Source organism: Equus przewalskii, chromosome 17, assembly GCF_037783145.1.
Source record: "Equus przewalskii isolate Varuska chromosome 17, EquPr2, whole genome shotgun sequence".
Lineage (NCBI taxonomy): Eukaryota > Metazoa > Chordata > Mammalia > Perissodactyla > Equidae > Equus > Equus przewalskii.
Genome location: NC_091847.1, coordinates 53191378 through 53215961, shown reverse-complemented (window position 1 = coordinate 53215961; position 24584 = coordinate 53191378). Strand labels below are relative to the sequence as shown.

General features: G+C 37.1%; 1 protein-coding gene across 3 annotated transcripts in view; it reads left to right on the top strand.

Moving 5' to 3' along the window:
• Positions 1–24584, top strand: part of CHN1 (chimerin 1) — a 192052-nt gene that overhangs the window by 32203 nt on the left and 135265 nt on the right. For all 3 annotated transcript variants that reach the window (XM_070580250.1, XM_070580251.1, XM_070580252.1), the window contains 2 exons: positions 10981–11019; positions 17395–17450. In XM_070580250.1, the coding sequence (XP_070436351.1) occupies positions 10981–11019; positions 17395–17450 (95 nt within the window). The remainder of the gene's footprint in view (positions 1–10980; positions 11020–17394; positions 17451–24584) is intronic.

The window sequence follows — 24584 nt, the reverse complement described above, 5'->3', positions numbered from 1 at the left end:
GGCCTTGTTGGGTGCAACTGTTGGCAAGAGAGACCAGAGCCCCAGCCCTTTCATGCCCTGGTTCTGCTCTCACAGGAAGCAGAAGAGGTACCTATCAATTTGGAATACGAGTTCTCATTTCTAAAGAGTTTATCCATCTTGGCAGCCTATACTGTCATGTGTGCAGTCAAAACACGGTTAATTAAAACATGCTGAGCATTTCATTATACCTTGGGATAGTTAGCCTGTGCTTAGAATTACCCAACTCTGCTCATTTGTGGTTGACACAATATTACTTCCATATCTGACTTTGCTTTCTTTCCTACAGCTGTGAGCTGCCTGGTTCCGCATTTGGTTCTGCATCTTGTAATCTAAAGCATACTTCTCTGTGTTCTTCAGAATCCACTTTTTTCTTTTTTTAAGTGATTGATTGGTTTTCCCAGAGAAGTCCTACTTAAAAGAAGTGCATTAGGAAATTATCATAAAACGAGGGGTGCAATCTTTTCCTATCTCAGTTATCTGTGATGGCAAAGTATTGGTAATAGGAGTGTTATTTCTCTTTTCCCCATAGAATTTCACTTAAGGGTTAGTATGCTCTGTTTTCTGAGTACCTGTCCTCTTGGTAAAGTTGGAAAACACTGATGTAAGGCAAGACTTTGAAACGTTGCTGTTTTAATACTTGCTGGCAAATTGACACATTGACTCCCATCACTGGGGAATCCTAACTATTCTATGAGTTTGTGTCAAACAGCAATGCACGTTCTAATAAACATATTCCGTTGTATACTCTAAGCCTGAGAATATGGTGATGGATTCCTTTTCCAAGGGCAAGGGTCCAAGTGAGTCATTGCTACAAAACTATGTTGGTGTATGGGAAATGAATGGGTTAGGAATAATTTGTCTCAAAGGATGAATAACAACAAGGAGAAAAACACTGTTTTCAATTTTTCCTTTAAGAACAGAACAAGGAGGATATATACTGTGTTGGCTGAAGGAGGTGCAGGCATTTGAGACAATTGAGTTCTAGTTCTTAGGTAAATGACTAGGAAGATCCCTGCTGAAAGTTTAGTTTTATATGGTTATTTTCCAGAAGTTATATTTATAAAAAGTAAAAATTCTGTGAAGAGTTTTCATGTGGTTTACATTTTTAATATCTGTAACTTCAATTGCTCTGGATGGTTAAAAGTCTAAGTTGTTGGATATGAGAAAAGTATTCATCAGGTATATATCCTTTTTGTGTGTATAGTGAAATGTATATACCATATAGTATATTCTTTTATTTTTTCCTTTTTCTCCCCAAAGCCCCCCGGTACATAGTTGTATATTTTAGTTGTGGGTCCTTCTAGTTGTGGCATGTGGGATGCCGCCTCAGCGTGGCTCCATGAGTGGCCCCATGTCCGTACCCAGGATTCGGAGCGAGGGAACTTAACCACTCGGCCATGGGGCTGGCCCCCATATGGTATATTCTTTTAAGGATGAATTACAGGACTTCATAAAAAATGAATTTATTACAATTTAATTTTAAACAGGTGAGATACAGAGAGGTCAAGGAGAAGGATATGCTTTACGGCCATTGCTGAATTTTGTGTATTCTGTTTTTCATGGCAGAGGGTTTTAGGAAATGTATCGTGTCATCAAAGGTGAATTTTTTTACTTACCTAACAAAATCCATTGGGGAGCCAGTGGGGAATGTTGAGTAGTTACTGAGAGTCTTGGCAGGAACTAAACCTCTTTTCCACGTTCTCTGTGAGAAACCTTGTGATTAAGTGGGCATATCTGAGAACTTTGTGTTAATGTGCCAACATGCTAGGATAAACATTGTTGGAAATTATCAAATCCTTTAAAGAGAAAACCTCAGAGAGATATGACTTGTTGTCTGGAAGAAGAAATAGTAGGTTGGAAAATGACAACCTTTACTTTGAATTGAGTCAAATGACCCAGTTCCTGTGTATAGCTTTTTGTTTCCAAGAGTTTAGTGAAAAGATCTGAGTAAGCAGAAGGACCTAGTTTGTGTAGTCTGCTTGCGAGGTCTGCCAAGTTGGTTAGAGGAAACATTGCTTAGGTCTTTAATAAAAGGCCAAGCTCGAGTCTGAAAAAGGAGAGGTTTCCAAGTTTGGTTCACATTTCATTTAGGAGGCTTTCTTGACCCAAGCGATGGGTCCATGGTGGAGAGTTGAGCACCACATTTGTGAAATATTTGTTTTTGGAGATCTTTGATGAAGTTACATGTGAGCACTGTAGTTGCACTGTCTCAGGAGTTTTTTTTCCATATATTAACAGTTCTGGGTCATTATTCTCTGAAGAATTAAAAACAATTATCTTCGGTTTTAAAAATGGTTTATTTTTGTCAGAATTGTATCGTGACACATCAGTTTTCAACTTGAAGCAGTTTTAAATGACTTTGTTTCTTCCGAGGGTGAATTTAACTGACCTCATTTGGCCATAACTTTGCACAGGGAATTTTAATTGTCTTAGTTGAAAAGCTTACTTTGCATGTTTTGAAGCATTTTCCAGGAAAAAAGTTTAGTCAGGCTCTGAGGTATCTAGAAACCTAGCAAAGCTCTTTTTTATTTGTTTCTTCATTAGTTTAGAATTGTGTGTGTTATTATAAGCCTTTTAATTTTTACTGAGTTTTTGTATTCCAAGAAATGTATTTCTTTTGGAGTAAGAAGTTTGGTTTTCTTTCAAGTATCAACAGGAGTAATTGTTTGATATTCATTGTGAACTTTATGCCCTTGTTCTGTGAAAAGATCACTTTATAGGACAGTAGAGTTGGGGGCCCCAAGCATCTCACTCTTGGTATGCCAGAATTTGGTACAGAAATAGGACAGCAGCAGGTAGGCATGAGTGAGGATGCCTTGCATTTTCTGATGAAAGCAGGACAGGAAATCTTTTGCCAGTTGGTTGAAGGTGAGCCTTCATTTGAAGGGAAGAAATGCTCTTTTTGTTATCAATAAATGTCATTCTTTTTACAGAAATCAAAATTGTTAATTTTCAAACCAAAGGCAATCTGAAACAAACGTGCTTTAAGACATTAATCATACAGTTTTTGCGTGTTCGTGCATCATTAGTCTAAACCTCATTTAAAATGCACCATGGTCCTCTTTGAGAAAGTCCATTATATTGTTAAAAAGTTATAAAAGCCTTTTTGGTTTGAGCCTAAAACATTAAACAGGTTAAATTTAACTTTCTGATCTGTTCTAGACTGGACTATTTATTTTTTGAAGTAAAAAGTTAAGCAGGTTTATACTTCATCAGAGGAATATTGTTCTAAACCAAAGAATTCATAAGACATAACTGTATGGTGCTACACAAAACTGTGTAATAAAAAGAATGAAATATTTTTTTTTCAGAGGTCAGTCATTTTCAACAACATTCGTAGATATATTGGATGTAAATAGGATCTAATTGGAGAGAACATAAAGATTTACTCAATCATACAAAGTTTTAAATTAATCTAAACATTAAGAACATTAGGGTATTTATAAGTAGATTTAATCTTGCCAATCAATAAATGAACCACTTTAAGTACCCCCCATAGCCCTAATATTGTAAATTATAATATCATATCAAAGATAATGTCCTAGATATATTTTACTAAGATTTTTTTAATCCTTGCCTAAAGGTACAGATAAGTATCTTAAAATTTTTAATATTTAAAGGAAAAATAAATGTCCTGAAAATATTTAGAGAAAAAAACATAAAAGACAATTATAGGCAAAAACAAATTTAACACGAAATCTTGCTTAAAATCTATATCTTTGAGTTTGAAAAAGCAAGAAAAAATTGGAATCATTTTTCATAAACATGGTAAAGTTTGCAAAAGTAAGATTTCCTTGACTTGCAATTCTAGCAATTAACCAAAAGTGAAAGAGAATTTAATTAAGAAACTGTTCTCTTTTCCATAATGAATGCTTGCTATTCAGCAGATTGTTCGAACAGGGAGAAGAGGTAAATGAAGACCTACCTCCACAGAGACTCTGGGGGGGAATTCAAAGACTGTAGAAGAAGATTGTGCATTTATTTATTAGATGTAAATTCCCTAGGAAGGTCATAGTTGATTTCTCAGCCTCTCAGGCTGGGAATATGATTTCGTGGATAGTGTCTTCAACACATCTTTTATTTCAGCCACTCTGCATTATTTGCAGTTCCTCAAACACTTGCTGAACGTTTTTGTTCCTGTGCCCTTATTCTCTGTGTTCCTTCATTTAGAAGGTTGTTCTTCCTCTTACTTCCAGTCTCCTTCCCTTAGCCCCTTGACTACAAGTCATCTGTCTTTCAGAGCCCTTGTCGGATGATACCACCTCTGGTTTGTTTTTCTTGGCACTCTGGCCAAAAGTGATTCCTCTTTCCTTCTATTCTTTCATCAGTTCAGCAAATTCTTACTGGGGACCTATTCTTGTCGGGCATCTTGACAAGATGAAGGTTATTGTACTCTTATGTATTACTCTTATTATATCACCTTGTTTGTAAATAATAACATCCATCTAATTTTCCTTACTGCCCTTGAAGGCATGAACTATATCTGGACTCACCTTGTTACTGACATGCTTGTTCATAGAAGGTGTTTAATACATATTTGTTGAAGAATGAAACTTTCTGATGCTTTCAACATTTCTGTATGCCGGCATAACTTTGAAATTTGTGTAAAATTATCTTTTGTGTAGATATGAAAAGTATTACTGACAGTTAAAGGCAATGGAGAAAATCTTTCTTTTTATCTTCTGAGATTCACCCTGAGCTTACATCTGTTGACAGTCTTCCTCTCTTTTTTCTTTTCCTCCCCAAAGCCCCAGTACATAGTTGTATATTCTAGTTGTAGGTCCTTCTAGTTCTTCTCTGTGAGCCGCCACCACAGCATGGCTGTTGACAGATGAGTGGTGTGGTTCCATGTCTGGAAACTGAACCCGGGCCGCCCAAGTGGAGCGTGCCAAACTTTAACTGCTATGCCAGCAGGGCTGGCTCTGGAGAAAATCTTGTAATGGATTTTGTGGATATGTTCTTAATTTAAACACTCATCCATGCCATGCTAAGATTATTTTAAGTGTCTGTCCCTGAGTTTTTTAAGACGGGCTGTCATTCTCAATCATGCTCTAGTGATGGAAGTCTGTCATATTTATGCGCCTGGTCTGGGTGGATTTTCTGACAGAATCAAAAAGAGGTGATGGGAGGAGCCCTTGAGACCTCCAGCTGAAGGCAGATCACAGACTTTTGGCGTTATTGGGCCTTGATAACTTCCTTTGAATAAGCTCAAGGACTTTGAACTGCTAAAAGAACTCATGATTTCCTCTCTGTTCTCTTCTTAGTTAACTTTTGTATTTCTTCTGTTAGATGAAATGTTTCTTACCCCACCTTACCCCATATCCTAGATATGCCAAGGAAATCATGATTTGAAACAGCTGTTCTCAAAGTAAGTGCTGGGGACCCCTGGGGGCCCCCGACATTTTTCAGAGTTTCCATGAAGTCAAAACTCTTTTAATAATAATAAGACATTATTGGCCGTTTTCACTCTCATCCTTCACAGTATCTAGTTGAATCTTCCAGAATGTACATGGCACGTGATATCACAACAGATTGAATATGGAAGCAAATATAAGAATCCAGCTGTGTTCAATTAGACATTAAAGAGATTTACAAAATGTAAAACAAATTTTTTGTTTGGAAAAATAGTTATTTTTCATAAAATGTTATAAGATATGGGTTTATTTTTTAATAAATTAACAAATACTATTAAAATTTCTCAGTTTTAATTTCTAATATGGTTAATATCAGTAGATGTTAAAAGTTCCTTAGAATCCAAGTTTTTAAAACCAAAATGTTTGAAACCTACTGGTTTAAAAGATTTAAAATATTTAGGGGGCTGGCCTCATGGACGAGTGGTTAAGTTCGCGCTCTCCACTGCAGGCAGCCCAGTGTTACGTCGGTTGTTGCATCGGTTCGAATCCTGGGCAGGGACATGGCACTGCTCGTCGAACCACGCTGAGGCGACATCCCACATGCCACAACTAGAAGGATGCACAGCTAAGAATATACAACTATGTACCGGGGGGCTTTGGGGAGAAAAAGGAAAAAAATAAACTCTTTAAAAGATTTAAAATATTTAAAGAGAATGGACTTTCTAACAGATTAAAAGGTGAACTCCTTTTGATGTAGTCAAGGTGTCTTCAAACTGGAATATATCAGTTCTGCCGGTTTCCAATTGTTGGGCATTTAAGTTGAATCCAGTTATTTAGTCTTAAAAGTAATAGTGCAGTAGTAGTATTCTGTATGAATGTTTTCCTAACATCCTTATTTACTTTACAATAAATTTGTAGAAATAAAACTGCTGGGTCAAAAGGTATGCAGAGGAACTGACATGACCTGTTATGTAAATTCAGGGGCCAATATTTTTTCTATTAATCAGTGCCCCAATTAGCAGGAAATTTGGTATCTTCCTCTTTAGGCAGTCTCCTCTCCTCCAAGTTTGAATGCCAGGAAGCTGGCTCAGTCCCAAAGTGGTCCATCCTCTTCCAGATGCCCAAGAGAGAACTACAGTTTAATGGTACACTGGTTATCTTCCTTCTCTTTATCACTTTCTCTCAGTGTTTAAGACCAGCCCTGTACTGTTTGTTGATAGTTGCTTGTCTAACGCTGCTAGGATGCCCTGTTTGGGCAGACCTGGCTCAGGTCAAAGTAGTGACCCAATTGGAGGTCAGGATTGAGGTTTGTTAGTTTACATGCTTATATTCAACAATTCAGTGTGCCGGGAGGCTGAGGTCAGAGACACTTTTGGCATCATGCTGGGCCAGAATCTGTCCTCCATAATAAACCTATAAGCCTTTGTGTGACCCTGGACCACCAGTTTCAATCAACCCATCTTCAAAGTCATTTTATTTCAGGAGTGTCTCTGCCTTTTCTTGCCAGTGGAACTTGGTTTGGGTTATGAGTTTCTGCTATGACAATGCTCCTTAACTGTGAATCTGAGGAATCAAAGATTGGGTAATGTTTCTTCCCTTCCAGAAGGATTTAGGGTACTGGAGAATTGGTCTCCCCAGCTCTGGCAACTAATTCTACATATCAAGAGGTTGAGGCATGTTTTTCTAAGCCGTCAACTTCCCCTCCCAGTGGGCCCCTTTCCCTTGAGTCCTGAGGACAGTGGTGCCCACCCTTTGCCTAACATGGTCAACAAAAAGATCCATGCCAAGGTGACCTGAGGTCTCCACCTCTAAACATAAGAAAGAGGGTCGTAATTTTTAAATGTTCCCCTTCAAAGAGCATCTCCTTTAAGCTCTGCCTTAACAGATGTCTGTGATGTACTTTTAAGGGCTTGTGATAGGTAGTGCCAGTTGCTCTCCAGAGAGGTTGTGCCAGTTTATACTCCCATCAGCAAAAACTGGATTGCTGGGAAGAGACTTTTAAAACCCAAACTGTACTCTTAAATGTCACTAATAATTAGAACTGTTATAGTGTTAAAGGAATCTCAAACTTTTCTCCCAGCATGTCTTGGTTATTTGGCCACCCAATTGTGATCTGTAGCGTCTTGAATAAACTCTTCTGTAATAGAGGAGATGTACAGGGAAGAACAAAATAAGAAGAAAATGCATGGCTGAAGTCGTTAACAGTGGCCTGAGGCCAATAGGGTAATATCATTGTGTTTTTAAACTCACTTCTGGTGAAGGCAGGAGAGGGTACTCATTTACTAAAGGTCTCCTAAGTGTAAGGTGCCTTATGTATAATACCTAATTTAATCCTCACAGCACACCTGTGTTGTTACTATTCCCATTTTAGATGAGATTGTTACTCTATTGTATAGATAAAGAAATTAAGATTCAGAGAAGTAGTAAATTTCCTAAAGTCACACAGAGGTGAAGGTTGATGTTCACCTGAGAAAGCTCTGTCTAGGACTAGACAGACAATTCCCCAGAGACAGGACTTGAAGTATTAGCCTCTTTGTCTCTCACCTTCTCCAAAGTCAAAGTCCAGGAGGCCCCCACTGCTCAGCTGCAGGCTTTGCACAGGGTTTCCAAGGAGTTAGGGCTGCTACAAAGTCAGAGGGCACAGTCCTGGAGACTTTCCTCGCTTCTGACACCAACTGCAAGCTGGAGGGGTTCCCCCAAATCGCCCTCAGGTTCAATAATCCGCTAGAAGGACTCACAGAACTTGTTAAACGCTGTTATACTCAGGGTCGTGGTTTATTACAGGGAAAGGATACAGATTAAAGCCAGCCAAGGGAAGAAGCACATAGAAGGTAGAGTCCAGGAGAGAAGTGGAGCTTCCCTCGTCCTCTCTGTATCGAGTCAGGATGCATGCTCTTCCCACATGGATGTGTGACAGTACCCATGGAGTATTTCCAACCAAGGAATCTCTCCCAAGCCTTGAGTTCACAGTTTTTGTGGGGGCTTTGTTACGCACACATGGCTGACTGACTGCCCATGTGGTTGATTTCAGTCTCCAGGTTGACTGACACTGTGTGACCCAAAGCCCCGCCCTACGTCACGTTGTTACTCTGGCTAGCCCAAGGCTCCCAGGCAAGGACAAGTGTCTCTTAGGAGCGGGGGGCAGAAACTAGACCTCTTTTGGAATGAGGTTAAATTCTTTACTACACTGGGTTCCAGCCTGGTTGAGTGCCCTCCCGCTTCTTGACCACCCATGGTGTCTTCCACACAGTGGGTCAGGAGGTGCCTGGTCACTGCAGCTTATGCTGTTCACACCCTGGCAAGGAGGCCGAGACACACGTGGAATATGGGCTAGTACCGAGACAGTGAGTGCACGCTCTCCTCTTAAACCCTGAACCAGTTTAGGATTAAAGACAATGTCACAGCGTTCATGTGTCCTCAAAGAAATCATAAAATGGCTTGAATGCTTGCAGGCAAAATTTTCCTAGTATTAAAAACATATAATTGAATTAATTATAATTTACTTAAGACGAATCTCAATATAATTAACCCCCTAAATACACTCAAACACCCCCCCCCCAGCAAAGAAAATATGTATATATCTATGTATCTCTGTGTGAAGGTCATATTTCATCCTAACTTTATGTCATTACTACGCAAGTTCACCTGAGTTGGCAGTTTTCCTTAATAATTGCTCATTCATGTACACAGTCAGTCCTCATTGTTCATGATTCTGCTTTTGCAAATTTACTTACTTGCTAGCATTTATTTGTAACCCTAAAATAAATACCTGTGACACTTTCGTGGTCATTTGCCAACATTCGCACAGTGGCAAAATATTTGAGTTGCATGACCCACAGATTCCCAGCTGAAGTCGGACCAGGTGACTCTCTGCCTTCTTTGTTTCCGCTCTCATACTCTAAAGTGTTTTTTCCGTAGCCTATTTAGTGCCACATTTTTTGCATTTTTGTGTTTTTTTTTTTATTGGTGATTTTGTTGTTTAAAATGGCCCTCAAGCATAGTGCTGAAGTGTTCTCTGGTGTTCTAAGAGCCAGAAGGCTGTGATATATGTTATGGAGAAAACACGTGTTAGGTAAGCTTCATTGAGGCATGAGTTACAGTGCTGTTGGCTGTGAGTTCTATGTTAATGAATCAACAATATATACTAAATAAGGTGTCTTTTAAACAGAAACACACATGAAACAAGGCTATGTATTGGTTGGATGATGAAAATGTCCAGAGGCTCACGGGAACCTAACTTGGTTTCCCTTAGGAGCAGTGGTTCAGTGTTTGTTAATTCAGTGTTTGTGATGACTTTATAGAATATAGCTACCTCAAATAATGAGGGTCAACTGTATTTGCTGCATTACTTCATTATTCATTTATTCATATAATCTTTTATTCGTTTTTTGAGAAAACATATTTGAACACTTCTATTGGGTGTCAAGCATTTTGTACATGACTTAGAATTTCCCTTTTATGTCCTTACACTTATCGTTAGTAGTCTTGGTGTAGCCCTACTGACTCAAAATGTTTGTGTGGTTTATGATAACACATCATAAAGGAAGTGTGGGATTGCATCTTAAAGTTTGGGAGTTGGAGGCTGAACGTTTCGAGTCTATGACCATTTTTACTTGAACTACATATGCTAGATTGCACCTTCTCAATAAACGTTCCAGGAATTTTCCTGCCTCCTTGGAGACCAAATTTTAAGGATCAGATTCCTAATGGGTTCATGTTGGATGCCAGCAGAGCCAGGTAATGTGGCTGGGCCACACCTTCCCACAGCAAAATGCTCTGTCTGGTGGTTTGGATACCTGGCCTTGCAGGCAGAGCTTGTGGCTGGCAAAATTATTCCTCACCTGTGCTTTACTGATGAGAAGCCAGACCACACTGGCCCCTCTCCTCTCTCTGATCCCTCCATCTCCCTCATGTGTTTGTATTTCCATCTCTTTCCACTGCCTCTTCACACCATCTCCTACATCCGCACTCCAGCAGAGTGAGGGGAAATGTGCTTCAAGAGCAGATGTCCGCCGCGTGTTCTTTGTGGCTCCCCGGGTACTCTCCCTTCTATTGGAGCGTTTCTCATTTCCTGGCTTTGATTGTCCAGGATGTGTGAGGACTAAGACCTGCACCTTGCTGCTCTGTTCTCCTGATGTTAGTGAAATCAGTTACAGTGGAATCCCCCCAATATGATGGGGGGAAATACAGAAATACTTCTCTGAGGATTAAAATTACCTGGTCAATTTGACTAAAAAGGAAAAATTCCAAGGACTTCATGGGTCTTTCAATGAAATGATCATGGAATCAAGCCCAAAGAAACAAAGACTTTATTGACTTTTACCTCAGTGACTGTAAGAAATGAGTGCCAGCAGTAAAAATTAACCTTGATGTTTTTATGTGATAAGCAGTTGAATAAATACAATAGCTTTCTTTGGACATCTTTGTAAACTGCTCTCCAAGAAAGTAAGGACCAAGACTGAAAAACCTTGGAATGCCCTTTAGTGCCTAGCACAATGCCTAGGACAAATAGACCTCAACAAATATATTAAATGAATTAATGATTAAAATATCTCATTTAAAATATAAATATTCAGTCATGTTAATTTGTTGTTTATTCTTTCAGATACAGATGAATATAGACCTCCTGTTTGGAAATCTTACTGTAAGTATACAAGTAATTTTAAATTGAGTGGGTTATAGTGCTTCATAAGTAATATAAACGTATTAGGATCATTAGATAGGAAGATTCATTGCATTTTGTACCCATTATTGAAAAATTAATTCACAGCAGGATTTGGGAATAGCACAGAAGTAATTGTGAAGAAACAGGAGTGTTTCCACGAAGTCTGTGTGTGGTTTGCATGTCTGGCTGCGTCTCCTCCCTGTGACCTTGCACGGAATTCCATATGGAGCTTGAGCCCTCTTATCGACAGTGGCCGAGGAAAATAACGCAAGGAGAAGCTAAGAATTCAAGCAATCTATTTATTCTCAGATCCTGATTATTTATATGAAAAAAGGAATGTAGATGATGATAAGTCAGGGGGCTATCTCTATAGTTTGAATGGCTAAAAAGAGGCAAAAAAAAAGGTGTTCTTTTTTTTTGGAAATTGATTTCCCAAATATAAATGAGAGACATATGAATTCTGTATTGCTCTTTAAATTTTGCATTAGAATAAAAATCTCTTCAAAGAGTCTAGGTTCTTAGTCATTTATTTTCCCTTCCTTGTTTCCTAGAGAATATTATTTCATCAAGTAAAAGATAGTTCAGATTTTTTAAAAGAGGAAATAGGGTTAATGTAAGCAAAATAGTTTTAAAAAGAAACCCATGCATGTACTGTTGCAGAAACCAGGACTGTAAGTTTTGTTTGTTGTGTATAGAGTTGGATAAGCAACCTAAGAAACCGGTACTTTAAATGTACATTGTTAACATCTTTGTAAATGTTGAATTATTCTAAATGTTGATATTTGTAAGTTGCTGAAATTTGCTGACCGAAGGAGCAGCAATTGGGATTCTCATTGATTTCGTGCTCCCAGAACAATAGATGGTTTTATTTTAATAGGTTGCTACTTTGGGCTAATTATAGTAAGCAAAATGTGAACAGTGTCTAAAAATATTGCCGTGGATGCTTTCTCTCCCATCCCTGCTGCTGTTTCTGGGGAGTGTATTTCAAAGAATGTATAAAAATGGCTAATGTTCTCTACCTCCAAAAGATTTTGTCTCATAATCTCATTGGCTGGAAGTCTCTTTAAAAGTCTTCTCTGCGTTTTCTGGTTTCAGTTTATCTTTGTTCTCTCTGCTCTAACTTGTGCTTTGCACATTTTTTATGTAAGAGCTTTTATGAAGCCTCAGACTGTTATTGAATCATGGTGGTGATTTTTACCCCTGAAGAATATTGATTACTAAATGTAGTATATGTAGTTTATATTTTCTTTATCTTCAAATATCTTACAGTAGCTGCTATTTGTCTTAAAAAATGGCATATTTCTAGAGGAAGATGGGCACAGATGTTAGCTCAGGGCCAAGCTTCCTCACACACAAAAAAAGAAAAAATGGCATATTTATTTTTTTGGTGACAATTCTGCCACTGAGGTTTATAGTTTCTTTTAGTAACTTCAGTGCCTGAGTACACCATGTACCCCCATCATTTTATTTTATTTATTTTTAATTTTTTTTTGGTGAGGAAGATTGGCCCTGAGCTAACATCTGTTGCCAATCTTCCTCTTTTTTTTTCTCCTCAAAGGCCCAGTACATAGTTATGTATCCTAGTTGTAGGTCATTCTATTCTTCTATGTGGGTTGCTGCACAGCATGGCTTGATGAGTGGTATGTAGGTCTGTGCTCAGGATCTGAACAAGCGAACCCCTGGCCACCAAAGCAGAGCGTGTGAACTTAACTACTCTGCCATGGGGCTGGCCTCCCCATCAGCCATCATTTTAATAGTAGAAACAGGGAGCAAATTGTTAGAATAGACTTTTAATCTTCTGAACATCAAATGAAAAAACTTCAAATTCAAGGAAATTTTATGATTAAACTGTGTTAAAGTCAAGTGGAAAGGTTCATTTTTAAAACCGATCTTGTTTAATTTTTCTTATAAAATCATGATGTTGATGTTGTCTTCCAATAATTTGAACACGCTCAGATTTTTAACTGATAAGAAAACATGCAAAAATTGCATTCTAACATGGAAGTAATTGTCATGATGATCATATAGATTATTAAATGTTTGTCCAAATTCTGATCCCAGAAAAAATTGTGATTCAGGTTGAGTTTTTTAATTTGCTTTTTTGTTTGTATTCTCTTTGCCATTATCAGTTTTATGGTTTTATCTTCAGCCAGCTGTAAATAATCTCCAGTAGGGTGTTTATTGATAGTACCTTTAAAAGTTCATCTGTCCAGGAGTCTGTGCATTTTAATATGAAAAGTTTTAAAGACCGACAAGCCTGTGATGCCCTTATTTCATCGACAGAGACTGGAATTTTGAGTAACTGGGGCAGCAAGCCCTGCCCAGGACCCTTAATAGTTGAGCTGCTTTGTTTAATTCTGAGGCCAGACCTAGATAGATCTTGTTTAGAATTGATCACTGACAGTCAATTTTATGAACAGTCTTAGGGACTGACAAACCATAATGCAGTCATCATCTTCTCTGTGAAGTGACTTTAATTTTTGTAATTGAAAAAAATTTCTCAATAGTAAAATCTAAATGGATTGAGATTTTTAAAAAAATCAAGGGGCCGGCCTGGTGGCACAGTGGTTAAGTGCACACGTTCCGCTTCAGTGGCCCGGGGTTCGCCGGTTCGGATCCTGGGTTCGGACATGGCACCACTTGGCAAGCCATGCTGTGGTAGGCGTCCCACGTAGAAAGTAGAGGAAGATGGGCATGGATGTTAGCTCAGGGCCAGTCTTCCTCCGTGAAAAGAGGAGGATTGGCAGCAGTTAGCTCAGGGCTAATCTTCCTCAAAAAAAAAAAAAATCAAGTATGTCAGTCCACATAAGGACATATAAGCAGAACAAAAACTATTCAAACTGTTCTGGTTGTTCCCTTATTATGTGTTACATCTATAAAACTGAGGGGACAGTTAAATTTTAGTGTCAAGATTTGCAGCATGTTAGGTTTTTTTTTTCCCTGTCTTTAGCATGGTGGGATCTGAATAGCTTTTCACAGTGAGATCTATAAGAAACTTATTTTCACTGTGATTCTGTAAGAAGTTTATTTTACCCATGCCTCTGTTCTGCTTTCCGATTTTGGTTCAACTGAGCTTGTGAAAACTTAATTCTAAATCCTTACAAGTACAAACCGATAGGAAAATAGAATTAACAAGAAGTCTAAGTTGAGGTCACTCTTTTTAAATAAATATAGTTTTATTGCTTTTTGATATATATTGCTTGAATTAAACCAGGGACCTAACATGTAATAAATGAGGCAAGCGAGCCAGGTGGGCAACTGCGAGAAAGTAGAGCGTCGATTCCCTGTCTGTAGCAGGTAGCTCATAATTAGCTCCATTTTGTTATGTTCATCTAAGACTCTGGGTCCGATGTTTCACATGTGCTGATTTTTCAAGAGAAGCTGGAATTCTTTTCTGCTTTGTTGTTGTTAAATCTCTTAAATTTATTTTTATTTTTTAATATTTTTTTTGCTGAGGAAGATTTGCCCTGAGCTAAGATCTGTTGCCAGTCGTCTTCTATTTTGTATGTGGGTTGCTGCCAGTGAGTGATGTAGGTCTGTGCCCAGGAACTGACCCCAGTCTGCTTCCACAGTGGAGTGTGCCAAACTTAACGACTAGGCCACAGGGCCAGCCCCAGGTTTCTTAATTTTTAAATGTTAAAAACGAATTTAAATTTAGAAAACAGCAAGCCAAATATAAGTGAGCCAGTTTTGACCTCAAGATACCAACTTGTGAACTCTGAACTTAACAATGTTTCTGTCTCTAAGTACTGAGAAATTCATTAAGAAGTTTACAAGCAGTGACACTTTTAAGGTGATTGGAAAATGTTAAGTACTTTAATCATATATCTTCTCATCTTGAATTTAGTTATTAATTTTTGGTGAATCACTTAATGATTGTGCAATTAAAATTTCAGCTGAATTCCAATTTAAATTACCAAAAATTCTAATCTGGAAAGGGCCTGAATTAGCTAGTCCTTATTACTTTGTATAGTTTTTTAATGATCTTTTTGATAGGTGTTCCCTGAATTCATATGTTATGTTCAGTTATACAATATCCAAAGGCCTCCCTTTATATATTATTTATTAAAAAATAAGTCTTAAAAATAGACTAACCATTGGTAGCCAAAAAGGAGGCATTTATCTAAAAATTACTCCTCCTCATGAAAGAGAACTATACCCTTTGAAACTCTGATTAAAACAAAGGGTGAGATTCTCATGTGACAATATTGTTCCTCCTTTTTTCATACTGGCTTAGCTTGATGTTTGCTTACTGAATAGGTGGCTGCATTTCTGATGATAACCAGGTTCTACAGTGTTTGTACTTTGAATCAAAATCAACATTTTACTTTCTCTAGTAACTTTTAAACTGTCCTTGTTGACTGCCATTCAATTTTCATAGTTGAGTTTCCGTAAATGACAGTACCTTCCAAAGAATTTTCTTGATGAAGGGAAACAGCTGATCTTTTGAGAATTACTGATCAAAGCAGAAATGTGAACTGAATTCTCACATCTTACACGGTTAGTAATGTGGAGGAATGGACCTGAAGAAGCCTCCCTTTTTGCAAGTCATCTTTGGGCTTCTGTAGGGAGGATGGGGGTTTACACACATCTCTGTGAGAGACGCATGCTCTCACTGTCAGGACCAGACAAAGCTGGTTTCAGTGCTCTCTTCCTTCCCTTCCCCATCTCACAGTTACTCCCTTCATATCATCTCTTTAATCTATACACATATATTCACAGGAATATTTTTGAAAAACTAACTCTCACAATAATATGTAGGTATCTAAAACTATTTTAATGTATTACCTCTCTTAGAGATTTTTGCACCCGGGAGGAAAAGGCAAAGGAATAGATTTCTATCAGTAAAATTTCAAACATTATTAACTGAGAGATTGCTTTGTTTTTGATTTTTTAAACGATAAATCTGAATCTTCTCAGTGCCTTTTAAATTATAGCATTACTGTGGTGTTATGTTTTGGTGATGAACTCAAGATGCATCCTGGTAACCAAATATTATCGTAAAGGATTTTATGTATTAATATCAGTCACCTACTTGTAGTAATAGCTAATCTTTATTGAGTGTGTCCTATGTGCTGGGGACTATTTTAAGTCTTTTACATATAGTAAGTTATTTAATCCTTTCAGTAATCTATGAAGTGGAAACTACTGTTATCCCCACTTTACATATGAGGAACACTGAGGCACATTATGCGGTGTTAGTGGCAAAGCCCCAGTGTTCAAACCCCAGGTGGTCTGATTCAAGAGTTCAAATTCTTAGCCACAATGCTATATCACCTTTAGATAGCAATACATAACAGTGATGGGTGTTTGTGTATATTCTCGGTATATACATTGTGTATATGCATATATGTGGTCTAGTTATAGATATAGTCTAATTGTGTGTATTTATATATGTTCCTATGATATGTATGAATGAATATGGTCAGAGGTGGAGTCTGTATAATGATATCCAGTTGAAATCTGAGTCATTCTTTATCTGACAATCCCAGATGTCTGGATAGTTTTATGTTATGTTGACGGAATGTCTAAGTACTTAAATACGGTGTTAAATTTAATTATATGTGATTATATATGTAGAAATAGAAAAAAAAATCTCTCCCAAAGATAAACTTAGACATATATAAACATACTTTCTCTGATAACCACACATTCTATTCGCTTCTTCTTCATTTCAAATCAAAAAGGCTGAAATCCAAAAAGGCTGGAATGTCATAGTATCGGTGTAATTTTCACTAATCCATTTCAGATACCCTAAAAATTATCCCCTCCTTGGTAAGTTATTTCAGTACCAGAATTCTTTCTTTTGCTGCATTTGCCCTAGTTGAAAGAGTGTGGTAACTTTGACTCAGAAATTTTGTTTTTAGGGGAGATTATCTTTGAAGATAGATGTTTGTAATATAAACAAGGGGGAAAAACAGAAAATCTGTTACTTCTAGCCTATAAATCCTAATTTTGGTTTCAAGTTTGACACTTAATAATGTACTTTAAAAACACATAACCATTATTTGCTTGTATCGGAGACATGCTTTATGTAATACATCCACAAAAATTGGGGACAGTAAATGACCAGATTATGGAAGACAGAGCCAGATATCCAGTAGTGCTTTGTTATAAGGTAAAAAGACACTTGTGTGGATTATGACTTTTCTCTTTGTGCTTCCTCCTGCGCTTTCACTAAATTTAGTTTGGTTTACTTTCTTTGCTTTGTTTATAACAAATTTTAACTTAATAACAAGTAGGACTGTACCACAGTTTTATGGTAAACATACAATAGCAACCAGTTTGTGATTCCTTATATAGTCAGATGTTTTGCATAAAGGAAACTGACGTCTTTACCTTCTCCCTTCGCAGTGTATCAGCTGCAACAGGAAGCCCCTCACCCTCGAAGAATGACCTGCACTAATGAGGTGGGTGTAATGAAACCATGACAGCAAAATGTCTCAGTCAGCTCTTCCCCAAGCTTTGGCCTTCCTCAGTGGCTTGGTTATTTGTGGGATTAACTATTTATTGCTAGTTAGCAAACTTGAGTGCACTTTTCTTAACCTTCTTCTCACTTGCAATAACTGCCACTTTTTAATGGACTGTCTGAATACGACAGTATAGTTTTAAGTGATGTTAGTATTCTTTTCAGTTAATTCATACATTTTTCTTCCATTTTTTGTGTTTTATTCTTTCCTTTTTAAAACAAAGTTTAGAGGGATCATTGTAGCTTTATCAAAGTAATTTTTCCATTGAAAAATGATTTAAAAAATGAACAAAAGACAGGGACAGTTCACCAAAAAAGATATGTCACATGGCAATATATGAAAAGATGTTCAACTTCGTTAATAATAAGGGTAATGTAAACTAAAATACATGGAGAGCCAATTCACCTTTCAGGTGGACAAAGGTTCAAAGAATTAGGATGTCCTTAGTTGATAAGCCTGTGAGGAAACAGACGCTCTCATATATTGCTGATGGGAATGTGAAATGCTACAACTTTATGAGGATTTTGTAATATCTAGCAAAACTATGCCTGTATTTACGTTTTGCCCTGCTGGTCCAAGTTCCAGGGATTTACCCTGAGGAATTGCCTGTACAGATATGGAATAACATATGCTCTAAGTTTGTCATTGTAGGATTATTTGTAATAGCAGAATATTGGGAAAAACCTAAATGTCTGTCCATAGGAGACTGAATAAACTATAATAGTAAAAAGAATAAGGAAGATTTCTCTGAGCTGACGTGGATTGATTTCCAGCTACAAAATGTGTGTATAGTAATTATGGTCTGTTTTTAGTAATAAGGAAGGGAAAATAAGAAAAAAAATAAAGCTTATTTTTGCAAAGGAGAAACACAGGAAGGATTGACCCAGAGACCGGTGGAACAGTTATCCATAAGGAGCGGGTGAGGAGAGATGCGGAGAGGTTAAGGAGGGAAGTGAGAGTTCTCTGAGGACGTGTTTTGACATAGTTGTGACTTGTGAACTATGCAAATGTTTCGCATATTCAGACATCAGAATTAAATAAAAATGATAAAGCAAACCTCCAAATTGAATATAAATAGAGACAAATGAATTTAACGAATTTATAACATAATCACCAAAAAATTAATTTAAGTAGCTTCTAAACGTATTATTCTGACTGCACAAACTTAAAGGGAAATATTCTAAGAACCATAACCTACAAAAAGACCTTTAACCATACTTAGTAGATTTGTTGTTGTTAGTGGTATTTATGTAGTAATTCTAAAATAATTTTGTGTATTATATAAGATAGAGCAAATGAGTAATTATGTTGGGTTTGGAGGAGCCAGCATTCTTAGGAGACATAAATATGGGAAATGGAGGGAAATGGAGGAGTACACTGTGGTATTGAGCCGGAATTGGAGTTATCAATATGAACTCATAGATTTTTAAAAGTGTGTTTTCTATCTCAGTGCGTGGAAAGGGCTTAGAAGCACTGATGCCTCAGTAAGAATGAACATACCCATACCCAGCGCCCGAATTTTGGTTTCCAAATACTGTTTCCTACTCAAAGGAGCCAGTGCTCCTTAGAGAAATTCCTCATCCCAGAACATGAGACAGAGACACCCTGGAACATTTTGTTATGTCAGAAAGCAAGAAAGGCTCAAAAATGGATGGGAACATGTCAAAAAGATATAAGAGCCCACTTGAAGGGTTCCACAGGCAAAATTTGGAACAATTTGATATCAAAAAGAGTAATGATAGTAATGAATCATAATGCATTGAATGAAAAGAGAATCTTTAAATCCATAATCATACTTAAAAAAAAAAAAAGAAAAACCTACCCCAGTACAAAGAGAAAAAAAAAAGAGGGGGAAAATGTGAAGTTGTTCTTTACAGCAGAATGGTGGCTAAAAATATAGAAGGAATGGTAATGATTTGCATTAATAATAATTGAGTGAGGCAAAGATCATCATTGGATATTAAAACCATTGAGTGAAAGATTTCAGGTAAACAGGATATTCACATAGTCTCACCAATTATTTATGAATTGCAAAGAGAAAAGTGCATCTTTATAGTGGAGAGATCTGGCAGTCACATTCTTAGCCAGGTGATCAAATTTAGCATTACCTGTAATGGGACAAACTGACATTTGTCTCCTGAAGTGATGCAATGAGTCATACACGATGTCACCTATATAGTATTTCTGCTAAAAATGTTGAACTTAAATCTGTTTATGAAGTATGAATCAGACAAATCCAGAACACATTCTGTAAGACAGCTGTCGTGGGCTTGTGAATAATGTCATTTTCATAAAAGAAATAATGGTGGTGAGACTGTTCTAAAATTAAGGAGACAAGGAGACATGCCACCAAATGCAGTGCACGCACCTTGGTAGGGTCCTGGAGATAGAGATCTCTCTCTCTCTTTCTCTCTTTAAAACTACATATTTTGGAAGCAACTGGAGAAATTTGAATATGGACTATATATGAGGTAATATAAAATTATAACTTTCTTAGATGATACACTATGAGAAAGAATTGCTTCTCTATTTAAAAAAATGTTGAAATAGATTTTGTTATTGTGACATCTGGTTTAAAAAAACATTGAATAGCTCTGAAATTATATAGTTAGTCACAAAGAGAACCCATAAACTTAGGCAGGAATTTCATGAAATTATCTTTTAAATGTGCTATTGCAGTTTAAATACATGTAGAGCCAGCCTGGATGGCCTAGTGGTCAAAGTTTGGCACGCTGTGCTTCAGCAGCTCAGGTTCAGTTCCCAGCACAGAAGCGCACCACTGTTTCTGTCAGTAGCCATGCTGTGGCAGTGGCTCACATAGAAGAACTAGAAGGACTTACAACTAGAATATACAACTGTGTACTGGGGTTATGAGGAGGAAAAGAGAGACAGAGACAGAGACAGAGACAGGAAGATTGGCAACAGATGTTAGCTCAGGGTGAATCTCTCCCAGCAAAAAAAAAAAGAAAGAAAGAAAATAAATACATGTAGATGTCCAGTCTGCATATATGTATGTATGGAATGAGTGTGTGCTTGGTGATTGCATTTCATTGCTACTGTGCTGTGATCAAGGATGATGAAGTCATTTTACATGTAGTGAGAATTTTTTCTAACTGCTATTTAATAAATGTAATGTTCCATTTTGCTTCATACTCCAGACACAATTTTTTAAACTTTTAACTGAAAGTGAAACATTGGCAGTAGTTCTTTGAAAAGTCCAGAAGTATTAGTAACGTAATATCTGTACTTTGCCTTTCTCAAAAGAATTTGAGACCACACAAATGAAGACAAAAGTAATAAAAGGATTAAGAAAAGAAAAGTTGGGGAAAATAAAAGAAGCAACAAGTATGCCAATTGATTGCAGTGCTGGTTGAGGATCAATATAATTGTGTGAAAAAGGATCACAGTCATAAGTGCTTAAACCTTAAGGATCAGAAAGGCAAATAGGATCCAGTTTTTACCTGAATTAAATTCTTTAAAAAAATCGGGTAGGTTAGTATGTGAAGTACATTTATGGATGTTACATACAGTGACCAACTGTAGTTTCACAGCCCATGCAAAAGTGGATTGACAGTTGTTTCTTACAGCAGTTGGCACAACATTAAGGAGCAAGAAATCAGTGAAGCTTCTTTTTAAAGGGCTAAGCTGATGTGGTCCAAGTGTATAGACTTCTGGTGATCCGCCTCGTGCAAAGATACGACACAGACTGCTAGGGAAGTGGATGGCTCTTAGAGTTTCTGCAGATAATTTCTCTTGATTTAGTTTTGTGATGTGGTTGACTGAGTACGCCATCCCTTGAAAAACTAGACTGTCATATTCCATGCTGTTGCTTAAAGGAAGGCATATAAGTACTGGGAACCCAGAAGAGCAATTGAGATTTTCTTACTTAAGCTGAGGAATCTATTCATCATTTTCACTGTGCTTAGTTTTCTTTCACAAGAAATTATCGATCATGTTCTAGTGGCACATTGATGGGCAAGGAATGCTGCTCCACGTGCAAAAGGATTTACTGTGGACTGGCTCCCCTTGTGCAGTGTAAACATCCTCACACAGTATTCAAAACTGAGGATCTGTTAGTTGCTTAAGTTTGGCTGCTTAATAAAGATTAAATATGCATGCATAAGATGCATATATTTATTTTAGAAATTAGTAGTGATAACCACTTGTTTCTATTTTTGACCAATCTCTATAGTGCTCAGTGTCTTCCTGTTTTCACCAGGCGATAACTAAACGGCAGTTACTAAATAGGGGGAAGTGGTTTCCCTTTTAAAGAAATGACATTCACACTCAGTATGGTTCTAATGATTAGATTTATAAATATAGAAACTGAAAGTATTTATAATCCACTAATGCTGCAAGACTACTTATTTTGAGCAATAACGACTCCCATTAAATTCTTGTAATACAGTCAAATAACTTAGATATCCATTTGAGGTGAAAGTAAAGGATTAATCAGTGAGATGGAGCTAACCTAAAAATACTTCTTGGAGAAAGAAAAGTTTCAATCTTAGTTTTGATTAAATGATAAATGTTTAGTTTGGAAGAACTAAAGCTTCTTGGGAGTGGCGGACAATAAGGATAAAAACATCCTGAGGAACCAGTTGAAGTTCAGCCTCAAATATTTAACTAAGGAATTGGTTTGGGGGCATTAAGCACTAAGTGGCCACTATATTTTAAGGGAGAAAAGGCAATAGGGTTTAATTAGCTCTGAAATGTAGAGAGAAAAAGAGAAAAGTTAATACAATAGATAAGTTGATGGTGCTTTTAAATAAAAATTATTATCTATGGATGCTAATTATAATTATAAAAATGGATCCAGTGACTTTGTCTTTAAGGATATTACTACAGTCGTGAGAAAGGGGGAACTGACGCTGCTCATTTGTATGTGCACATGTCCATTCCCTATTCTTCTAACTATAACATTGTATCACAGAATGTAAATTGAGAGGCTGGGAAATTATGCTCACCCAAAGGGAATGGGTATTTAGTGACTAGCTGTGTCTATGACCTTCTGTCTCTCTCTCTTTTTTTTTTTTTTTTTTTGGTGAGCATGATTGGCCCTGAGCTAACGTCTGTTGCCAGTCTTCCTCTTTTTACTTGAGGAAGATTGTCCCTGAACTAATATCCATGCCAGTCTTCCTGTATTTTGTATGTAGGACGCTGCCACAGCATAGCTTGATGAGTGGTGTGTAGGTCTGCACCTGGGATCCGAACCTACGAACCCTGGGCCACTGAAGGAGAGCATGCAAACTTAACCACTATGCAACCTGGCCAGCCCCTATGACCTTCTTTTGTGGTCCAAGCCCTTAGTTCTTCGTGTTCTGCTTTTTCTCAGCTAAATTTCTCTTAGCATTCTTGAGAACAAGATCTGTAGCACCTTATTTTAAAACCTGAATTAGTCAACAGTTAAAACAAATCATAAATTATTGGAGGCAGAATGCTAAAACACAATATATATAATAGTAAGAAGTAACATAATGTGACAGAAAATAAAATTGTAACTAATGCGTTTTTTTTAACTTCAGAAATTCTTGCCAATTGTCATTGTGAATGCTAAAACATAGAAAGTTTTTTATTAAAGGCTATTGTTTAGAGAAAATTTTGAAATTTAGATATTAAGTAATTCTTTTTAAAGGGGAAAGATGCCCAGGTCCACAACTAAGTATTTTAGGCATGCTTTAGAAACCAAGCAAATAGTTTAAAGCTTGAAAATGATTCTTAATGATGCTGTTCTGATGCACTTGTATCTTATGGTGGGGTTAATTCTGAAGTTAGCACATAAAATATATAAGGTCATATAATCAGATTTCCCCTTGGAAATCCCTTATCACTCATAAAGTAATGGTATATATTTTTGTGTATCAATATAAATTGATGTAAATATATAATTTATTCAGTGAAATATAGTTCATAGTAAATATAAGTATAAAATATACACTTGTGTGATTTTTAATTATGTAAAAAGTTATTTTCTTATTTTATATCAAGTACCTGGTTGAATTCAAGTAAATGTATATATGTGTGTATGTGTATAGAGAGACAGACACAGGTGTAAATTATATAGGCATACACAATATATATATTTAGATAGAGACACCAAAGAAGTTCCATGTCTTTAATTGATTCATACTAAAACTATGTAAATCAAACCAGTATGGTATTTGACCATTCTTAATGGTCAAAGTCTTAAACATGGTCAAATTCTTCATTCTTAAACATGAGGCCTTAGAACGGACGCCCTTTTTTTTCCCCTGGCACCCAAACAGTGGGAATGTAGTTAGGACTTTTAAACACATAAAACTAAATCTACTCTGTGTGACCCATTTTTGGAGTTGGCATCACAGGGAGCTGGAGCACATTTTTGAACACAGCTCCTCATTATTATGACGACTGTAGTTGTGTTTTTCAAGGCTGGTCAGTTAAAGCTGACTGAGGCTGGATGGAATGCACCAAACTCAAATCAAGGCTGTGAGCGTAATGAGAAATGTGGAGAAAGTTACGTAGTTTACATTATACTCTAATTCTAGTCACAATACCACTTAGATGTATATTCGATATACATTTTGCTAGCATGTATTTTTTAGAAGTTTCTCTTCAGATCTGGTTATAAAAGTAGGAAGTCGACAGTAATCATTACTTACTTACCTGTCTGACCCCAGTGGATTATATCCAGCACCTGGCCGTGGTGACCGGTGTGCAGTAAAGACCATTAAAAGTTTGTTGGATGAATGAATGAGTTGTGTAATTTATTTTGCAACACAATGCTCTTATTATACCATTTATAGAAATGTGTGTGTTAATGTCTGTATCTCTTAGAGAGGCTTCAGTTCTTTCTGTGACATGTATGTATTTATTCATTCAATCAGTATTCTCTGAGGGGATGCTATTTGCTAAGTCTTCAGGATTCAAGTCAAGTAAAGCAAGACCCCTCTCCTTAAGGAGCTTACTGTGTTGGTGGGGAATGAGCAGTGAATCAACCATTACAGCAGAGTTGGTGGCAATTATCTCCTTCCATGTGCGTGCAGTTCCTGTGGCCGAGTGCACAGTGCTTGTGGGAGAGTGGCAGATGAGAGC